Source organism: Myotis davidii, unplaced genomic scaffold (genome assembly GCF_000327345.1).
Source record: "Myotis davidii unplaced genomic scaffold, ASM32734v1 scaffold208, whole genome shotgun sequence".
In the NCBI taxonomy this organism is placed as follows: domain Eukaryota; kingdom Metazoa; phylum Chordata; class Mammalia; order Chiroptera; family Vespertilionidae; genus Myotis; species Myotis davidii.
Window position 1 is genome coordinate 191,386 of NW_006299706.1, and position 8,963 is coordinate 200,348.

At 59.8% G+C, this 8,963-nt stretch overlaps 1 protein-coding gene across 1 annotated transcript in view; it reads left to right on the top strand.

Annotated features, from left to right (window-relative positions):
- Window positions 1-318: 318 nt before the first annotated feature.
- The window catches only part of NPR1 (natriuretic peptide receptor 1), a gene marked incomplete at its 5' end in the record, with an annotated part of 12,194 nt that continues 3,549 nt past the window's right edge, over window positions 319-8,963 (top strand). Inside the window, 18 exons of the mRNA XM_015571674.1 lie at window positions 319-612; window positions 1,509-1,622; window positions 2,032-2,167; window positions 2,599-2,690; window positions 3,212-3,347; window positions 3,541-3,625; window positions 4,451-4,571; window positions 4,940-5,014; window positions 5,155-5,232; window positions 5,659-5,763; window positions 6,005-6,076; window positions 6,178-6,334; window positions 6,619-6,774; window positions 7,018-7,186; window positions 7,988-8,134; window positions 8,212-8,335; window positions 8,549-8,617; window positions 8,915-8,959. Of these exons, the coding sequence (XP_015427160.1) occupies window positions 319-612; window positions 1,509-1,622; window positions 2,032-2,167; window positions 2,599-2,690; window positions 3,212-3,347; window positions 3,541-3,625; window positions 4,451-4,571; window positions 4,940-5,014; window positions 5,155-5,232; window positions 5,659-5,763; window positions 6,005-6,076; window positions 6,178-6,334; window positions 6,619-6,774; window positions 7,018-7,186; window positions 7,988-8,134; window positions 8,212-8,335; window positions 8,549-8,617; window positions 8,915-8,959 (2,175 nt within the window). The remainder of the gene's footprint in view (window positions 613-1,508; window positions 1,623-2,031; window positions 2,168-2,598; window positions 2,691-3,211; window positions 3,348-3,540; window positions 3,626-4,450; window positions 4,572-4,939; window positions 5,015-5,154; window positions 5,233-5,658; window positions 5,764-6,004; window positions 6,077-6,177; window positions 6,335-6,618; window positions 6,775-7,017; window positions 7,187-7,987; window positions 8,135-8,211; window positions 8,336-8,548; window positions 8,618-8,914; window positions 8,960-8,963) is intronic.

Consider the following 8,963-nt stretch of genomic DNA (forward strand, 5'->3'; position numbering starts at 1 on the left):
GGGGGGCCTGCTGCCACCTGACACGTAGTAGGTTCCTGGCTTAGTTCCCATCCCTTTTTCTCGCCCATTTTCTCTCTTCCCAAACGCCTGGTTCCTTCCTCCATCTTCTCCTCCCGTTGCTCCCACACACCAGCTCCTCTCCAGTCCCCTCTCCGGCTGGCCTTCCTCTCCTTCCCGCCCCCCTCCTGCCCGGCCTCCCCGCACCTCTGCTCCTTTCCCCCTCCCACCTCCACCTCCTGCCCTTCTCCATCTTCCTCCTGCCACCGCCTGTACCGAGGCCGAGGCCGGAGGTCCACCCAACTACCACAGGGGCTCTGAACGATCCCCTGGGTGCCCCAGCTCCCCTACCTGGAGCGTCTCCCCGTCCCCAACACCTGGGCTTTTCTCTCTGACCCTCCCCCTCCCCCCCCAGTCATCTACATCTGCAGCTCCCCGGATGCCTTCAGAGCCCTGATGCTTCTGGCCCTGGAAGCTGGTCTCAGTGGGGAGGACTATGCTTTCTTCCACCTGGATCTCTTCGGGCAAAGCCTGCAAGGTGCACAGGGCCTTGGCTCCCGCAGGCCCTGGGAGCGCGGGGATGGGCAGGATGTCAGTGCCCACCGGGCCTTTCAGGTGAGTGCCAGGGGGTGGGACTCTCAACTGGTGACACGTAGTTTCTGGGCACTGGGTCCTGCATTATCTGAAATGATTCTAGAGAAGAAGTTCTTTCTTTCTCTTTTTTTAAAGGAGTTTTCTTTTTTAAAAAAAATATATTTTATTGATTTCAGAGAGGAAGGGGGAGAGAGATAGAAACATCAATGATGAGAGAGAATCATTGACCAGCTGCCTCCTGCACGCCCCCTACTGGGGATTGAGCCCACAACCTGGGCATGTGCCTTGACCCGGATTCAAACCTGGGAGACTTCAGTGGGCAGGCCCACGCTCTATCCCAGAGGTTCTCAACCTGTGGGTCGCGACCCCTCTGGCGGTCGAACAACCCTTTCACAGGGGTCGCCTAAGACCATCCTGCATATCAGATATTTACATTAGATTTATAACAGCAGCAACATGACAGTTATGAAGTAGCAACGAAAATAATTTTATGGTTGGGTCACAACATGAGGAACTGTATTTAGAGGGCCAGAAGGTTGAGAACCACTGCTCTATCCACTGAGCCAAACCGGCCAGGGCAGAAAAGGAATTCCTGATGCTCACAGGGAGTTAGGTGACGAAGGGCAGGAGCCTGGGCCCAGAGGTGTATGAAGGGACAGGGGGCTCAGAGCCAGGAGGGTAAGAGGATGTGCGTGTAGGCTTGAGGTGGAAGGATGTTCAAGTCCTGCAGACTCACTGGACTGGGAGAAGCCCTCCCTTTGGGTCCCCTGCTTTGGAGCAGTCAGCACCTCACCCAGGATATGGGGTCCAGTTTGACGTTAAGCTGAGCAGAGATGCAGCTCTGGGAGATGGGCCCCAGGCTACTGGGAAGGTGGGTCAGCTCCCAGCTCACCCCTCTCCACTGACCCCTTCCTCAGGCTGCCAAAATCATTACATACAAAGAGCCAGATAACCCTGAGTACGCGGAATTCCTGCAGCAGCTGAAGCACTTGGCTCATGAGCAGTTCAACTTCACCCTGGAGGACGGCCTGGTAGGACGGGGCCCTGGGACCCTCCACTGTGGACCTCCAGCCCCCCCTCCATGGCCCCCTGCCAGTCTCCACCCTGTCCTCTCAGCCATCCCAGGATCCCCAGGCCTCCCCTTCTTTCCCTGCCCCTTATTGCTGTATCTCTGGGGGTTGGGAGGTGGCGCTGACCAGTTCAACCTCCGAATCTCAACTCCTCACAGTCAAAGGGGAGTGATCTGTCCTGCCCCACCTGCCCAGCGGCATGCGAAGCGGTGGCCTATGCAGAGGCATCTTATCATTAGCGAAACCTTGCTGTCCTGTGGGGATGTTTCCTCTCATCCCCTTCCCAGCTCCCAGCACTCCCAGTGCCTCCCCCAGCACCCACTGTGTGCCCTCCACATCCCACCCCAGCAAGGCTCCGCTGTCCCCGCAGGTGAACACCATCCCCGCGTCCTTCCACGACGGGCTCCTGCTCTTCGTCCAGGCAGCGACAGAGACCCTGGCCCACGGGGGAGCCGTCACCGATGGGGAGGGCATCACCCAGCGGATGTGGAACCGGAGCTTCCAAGGTCAGGGCCTGGAGGTGGCGAGAACGGCCTGCCTGGGACTGCGCTGGGTGGGAGGCCATGCATGGGGAGCCTCTAGTCCTGCGGCCGGGCAGTCCCTCGCCCCGCCAGTCTCCCGCAGCTTCCTGTAGGCCCTCCTGCCCTCTCTCTGAGCTCCATCAAGAAATCCTTCTGAGTATCCAGCGCCCATCAGTCCTGTGGCTGAAGTTTCTGTCCCTTTTATTATCATTCCGTGTGTGTGTGTGTGTGTGTGTGTGTGGGGGAGGGGGGCGTGTGTGTGTTGTGTGTGTGTGTGTGTGTGTGTGTGTGTGTGTTTGGAGGGCAAGGCAGAAACAATCAAGGGATCAGATGAGGTGTGTGTGCGTGGGGGCGGGGGGCTCTCTGAACTTTCTTCCGCTCCCTCAAAACACAGCCATCCTCCTCCACGCCCCCAGGTGTGACCGGACACCTGAAAATCGACAGCAATGGAGACCGAGAGACTGACTTCTCCCTCTGGGATATGGATCCTGAGACCAGTGCCTTTCGGGTAAGGCTGTGCCCGGGGAAGACAATGCCAACTGAGAAAGACACCTCACCCCCCTTCTCCTGCCCCCGCCCCCGGCCCCCCAGCCCAGGCAGGGCATCTGTCTACCCTGAAGTTACCTGCTATGCTTGTCACTGATGGGGAGCCCTGGATTAAAGCTCTAGTGGGGGGATCAACCAGAATGATAGGGACTCACAGGCATTACCCTTGGGGAACCCATGTCTGAGGAGGGAGCACAGCCCTGCCCTCAGGAAGTCCAGTGTCTCCTAAGATCACAGAACCCCTCCCACAGAGACGGGCAGCTCAGAGCCAAGATGAACACACACTGTGTTCGTTATTCCACTCTAATGGCCTGGGGCACGGGTATGGGGTCTCTGTCACTCACAGTAGGGGTTTGATACAGGGTTGACATCCCAGTTAAAGGGCCTGGAAGCAGGGATGGGGGAGGTGGGAGACAGGACTACCCCACAGGACAGGAGGTCTTGCCCGCTCACCGTGCCTGCCCACCCTCCCTCCTCCCACAGGTCGTCCTGAACTACAATGGGACTTCCCAGGAGCTGGTGGCGGTGGCAGGGCGCACACTGCACTGGCCCCTAGGATACCCGCCTCCTGACATCCCCAAGTGCGGCTTTGACAACGAGGACCCTGCCTGCAACCAAGGTGCCTGCCCCTTGCCATCCAGGCCTCCATTCTGAGACACTGCTCCCCTCCCCCCACACTGAGAGTTTTCTGGAAAGACTCCTGCCTTTTCCTTCCTTCATCCACCATCCTAGCACTGGCTGACCGTTAGGAGGCACTCCTCCTGCTGTCTAAGCGAACTCTTTCTTGCTGCAACTCGCACTCTCACCCACAGCCCACTTTTCCACCCTGGAGGTGCTGGCGCTGGTAGGCAGCCTCTCTCTGCTCAGCATCCTGATCGTCTCCATCTTCATATACAGGTGAGCCTTGGGGAGAGGGTGGTGAGTGAGGCTGGGAGACCTGGGGAACCAACCAGACTCGGGGAGGGGAGGCGGCAAGGATGCAGAGGGGAGGCAGGAAGGGTGCGGGCACAGCAGGGGAGGCCGCTGGAGAAAAGAGACTAAAAAGCCTTAGGACACAAGGAAGAAGGGAGGAACTGGGTAGGGGTAGGGGTGCCCAGGGAGAGGGAGGTGGTCCCAGACAGCAAGGGGTAGGGGATGGAGTGGCAACATAAAGGCCTGGATCTTGGCCCAGGGGCCGGGTTGTCCCCCCTGCTCTTGCTGACGGGATGGGAAGCAGTGCTCAGACCCTTTGGGATCGGCCCCTGCTAGCAGGGCAGGGCTGATGAGCCCTGTGCATCCAGAGAGGTGACGGAGCCCTGTGCCTGCCTTCCTGGGGAGCGGAAACGGAAGCTGGGGAGAAGTGAAGGATAGAGGGAGGGGAGAACATCGGAGCTGGCTGATCACGTCCTATGTAGAGACCCTCCCACACCACCTCTCTTTCATTCTATAACAATGCTTTTGAAACAAATATTGAGGTTCCCCGTTTCCAAATGAGGACATTTGGACATAAAGACGTGAGACTCAAAGAAATACAGTGACTGCCCCAAGGTCCCCGTGAGGCAGAAATTCACCCACACCTCCCGGCTCTCAGCCAGGGGCCGTCCTGAGACCTGCCTCGCAGGGCAGTGGGGGTGCTCTCAGCTCGGCTCAGCTCAGGCAGTGGTGCCAGGGCTCAGGGGAGGGGTGTGGGCCAGAGCCTCCTCACGCGGGGTCAGGGGCTCAGAGGCCCGTTTCATGCCTCAGGAAGATGCAGCTGGAGAAGGAACTGGCCTCAGAGCTATGGCGGGTGCGTTGGGAGGACTTGCAGCCCAGTAGCCTGGAGAGGCACCTCCGGAGTGCGGGCAGCCGGCTGACCTTGAGTGGGGTAAGAACGCTGGTATTGGGGGGCATTGAGGGACAGCTGGGGATGGGGTGGGGGGAGGGCAGTGCCTGATGGGTCAGGGAGAGAGCAGGGTTCCAACCCCAGCTGTCTTCATGTGTGACCTTGGGCAGGTCATGGCCCCTCTCTGAGACGCTCAGATAATGGTTACATCTAAGAGCCTCCTGTAGAGGCTTCTTCAAAGGTTGGAGATAGTCTATGTGACAGTACATTAAAGGGAAAAAGCAAGTGAGGGGCGGGTGTCATGATGTGGAAGGAGGCAGTGAAGACCTAGCTCAAGCCATTAGCAGGGAGAGCGGGGCCCACAGTGGGGCCCATGGGCTGACCGTCCCTCCTGCTCTCCCTCCCTTCAGAGAGGCTCCAATTACGGCTCCCTCCTCACCACAGAGGGCCAGTTCCAGGTCTTTGCCAAGACGGTGTATTATAAGGTGGGCCTGGGGCCTGGGGCAGGCTGCTCTCTGACAGGACAGGGAGGGCCCGGGAGGCATGGTGGGCTGTGAGGAGCAGGGTCTCAGGGCATTTGGGAACTCTCATCTCCTCACGGTGACAGTCTCCATTCCTTGCCCAGGGCAACCTCGTGGCTGTGAAAAGTGTGAACCGTAAACGCATTGAGCTGACAAGAAAAGTCCTGTTTGAGCTGAAGCATGTAATATAGGGGAGTGAGGCAGTGGCCTGGGGGAGCATCCCAGGGGGACAGGGGAGGTTGGCCAAAGGCACTGCTTATGGAGGGACCTCAGGGTCCTCTGTAGCCCTGAGAGGGGCCCTGGCATGTTGCGTGTGGGAGGAGGGTGTCATGGATGGGGAAAGGACACCTGGACATGTCCTGGAGGAAGGTCCTCGAGGGGCCATACTTGGTGCCCTGGGCGGGTGGAGGGCTTGGGAGGCAGAGGGAGTAGGGAGCAGATGTGGAGGGATGGTGGGCCACAGAACATGGGTGGGAATCACCAGGGAAGGCCCTAGAGTGTCTGGAGAATGAATACAGAGTTAAGAAGAGTGAGTGGTCCTTGAGGGTGGGGGACAGCTTGAGGAGTGAGGTCTCTGTCAGGCTCCTGATGCTGGCTCCTACCTGCAGATGCGGGATATACAGAATGACCACCTGACCAGGTTTGTGGGTGCCTGCACCGATCCCCCCAACATCTGTATCCTCACTGAGTACTGCCCCCGTGGAAGCTTGCAGGTGAGGGGACCAAGGGGAGTCAGGAAACCTGGGTCTAGCCCTGGCTCTAGCCCCAGGAGGCCCCTCTCTCTCTCTGACCTTTATTTGCCCCATCTGTAAAATGGGAGTGGGGAGGGAGGGGGCAGTGGCACCAAAGTAAATACAAAGTTTGTCCTGTTCTGCCACTTGACGGCAGTAGGGCCCCTGCACTCCTCTTAGGGGGAGTCTGCAGGGCACAGGGCTGACTCTCACTGCCCAGTAGGACATTCTGGAAAATGAGAGCATCACCCTGGACTGGATGTTCCGGTACTCTCTCACCAATGACATCGTCAAGGTGGGTCCAGGAGAGCCCACTGGACGTGGGGGAGGCGTGCTTCTCTGGCCGGGGTTGTAAGTCCCACTCATACCCCAGACCCCTGCCTCCACGTTCTCCAGGGCATGCAGTTCCTGCACAGTGGGGCCATCTGCTCCCACGGGAACCTCAAGTCATCCAACTGTGTGGTAGACGGTCGATTTGTGCTCAAGATCACTGACTATGGGCTCGAGAGCTTCAGGGACCCAGAGCCTGACCAAGGACACACCCTCTACGCCAGTGAGCTCAGACCCCCCGCTGTCCCCAATCCCGACTGAAGGCCAGACCAGCAGGGAGGCTGTGCCTGGTCTCGGATGGGCCTGAGCACGCACGCCTCTCCTGACTCTCGCTCAGCTCATTCCCCAGTAGAACGAGGAGTCCGACGAAGCGGTCTCCAGGCCTCGTTTAGCTCTAGCACTCGTTTGGTGTCTCCAGATCAGTCCCAGACCAACCTTCTAGCTCTAGCCTTGTTTCCCTTTAGCTTTGGGCCCTTCGCCCTGTGACTCCTGCCCTCTGACCCGCAGAAAAGCTGTGGACAGCCCCCGAGCTCCTGCGAATGGCCTCACCCCCCGTCCGGGGCTCCCAGGCCGGTGACATCTACAGCTTTGGGATCATCCTTCAGGAGATTGCCCTGAGAAGCGGCGTATTCCACGTGGAAGGTTTGGACCTCAGCCCCAAAGGTAAGAGGACATGCCGTCCCCGAGCCCTGCCTCAGTCTCAACTTACCTCAGCCCCAGAGAGAGACGCCTGGAAATGCCACCACATCTTCCTCCTGCACAGCCCAGCCACCACCCGTTGCTCCATTGTTGCCCGTGACCCTGAGGCATGACTGCCCCGTGCCCGGGTCCCGGCCTTCCCCACCCCATCTCTCAACAGGCCCTTGGCTGGCCCAGCCACTGAGCCCCTTTCTCCCCACCACACAGAGATCATCGAGCGGGTGACTCGGGGTGAGCAGCCCCCGTTCCGGCCCTCCCTGGACCTGCAGAGTCACCTGGAGGAACTGGGGCACCTGATGCAGAGGTGCTGGGCTGAAGACCCGCAGGAGCGGCCGCCCTTCCAGCAGATCCGCACGATGCTGAGAAAGTTTAACAGGTCGCTGGCCTTAGGCATGGGGCACCCCCAGCCTCCCCTGTCCCACCTACCCCCCCACCATGTACCCCCCACTTAAGTCTCATCCCTGCCTGGCTCAGTTAGAGCATCGTCCCAAGGTTGTGGGTTTCGATCCCCAGTCGGGGCACATACAAGAATCGACCAATGAACGTATAAATAAGTGTAACAACAAATTCCCCCCCCACCCCTGCATTCCTCTCTCTTTAAAATAACAAAGTCTCAACCATAAAGTAGCTACTGTAGCACCACAGCCTCACAGCCCCCTGTGTGAATATCAAATGACCCAGATGTCCCCACAGTTCCCCACCTCTCATCCCCCCTCTCCTCCCACAACACCCCTCCCCACCCCCCTCCTGCTCAGCCCCAGGGCCCCTAGTCTTCCCTGGTGTGCAGAGTACACGGCCCCTCCCCTGCAGGGGAGCTCCCACCCCACCCTGTGAACTCCTTTGCCCAGGGCACCACCCTGGGGCCCAGTGCCTCCAGATGCACCTCGGAGCCTGTGTGCCCTCCTGCTGCGTTCTCAGTCAACCCAAGTCCCTTCCCACCTCCTCTGCCACCTTCCAACTCACTGTTCCAACAAAATAGCTGTGCCTGAAGCTTCACACTTGACCCTGGCATCTCAAAGATGACCCCAACGTACCTCCTACCCTTTCCTGCAGTGCCCCTCACCCCCAGCCTTCTCCAGGGTCCCCACTGCCGTCGGGAGGTGGGTTGGGAGCCTGGGTCCGGTGGAGGCCTGGGGTGGGCACGCTCTCACCCCGGCCTGCTGCTCCCCGCCCGCAGAGAGAACAGCAGCAACATCCTGGACAACCTGCTGTCCCGCATGGAGCAGTACGCCAACAACCTGGAGGAGCTGGTGGAGGAGCGGACCCAGGCCTACCTGGAGGAGAAGCGGAAGGCCGAGGCCCTGCTCTACCAGATCCTGCCTCAGTGAGTGCCCGTGCCGGCGACGTGCCCTGCTACCCCTGTGCCGGCCCCACCTCACCCTCTGATCCCTGACCCCTCAGCTCAGTGGCTGAGCAGCTGAAGCGCGGCGAGACCGTGGAGGCCGAAGCCTTTGACAGCGTGACTATCTACTTCAGTGACATTGTGGGTTTCACAGCCCTGTCGGCCGAGAGCACACCCATGCAGGTGAGTCAGGGGGCAGCCACGAGTGAAGACCAGGCAGGTCTGCTTGGTCCCCCATCGCCATCCTGTAGGCTTGGTCCACCATCGCCATCCCGTAGGCTTGGTCCCCCATCGCCATCCCGTAGGCTTGGTCCACCATCGCCATCCCATAGGCCTGCCTCCTGGCTCCGCCTTCCCCACCCAAGCCCAGGTGGAGCCCCTACTGTTCCCTTCCAGGTGGTGACCCTGCTCAATGACCTGTACACTTGCTTCGATGCCGTCATAGACAACTTCGATGTGTACAAGGTGAGAGTGTGGGTGTGGGTGGGGAGGGACAGGCAGATTCCGGGGCAGTCAGACAGAGGTGACGGGAAGGAGGAAATGGAATCTTTGAGAGGAGACCAAGGTAGATGGGGAGAGAGAGTATCGATCACAAGGAGACCCAGGGGCAGGCAGAGAAACCGGGCGGGGTGGGGGATGGAAGGATGGCGGATGAGGAAAGCCGGGTGGGAGTTCAGAATGATAGTACACGAGGGGCTGGGGGCGGCCCAGGGAAGGGGACGTCCCAGCCCTCAGGTGCTGCACCCTCTCCCGCCCTCGCAGGTGGAGACGATCGGCGACGCCTACATGGTGGTGTCGGGGCTCCCGGTGC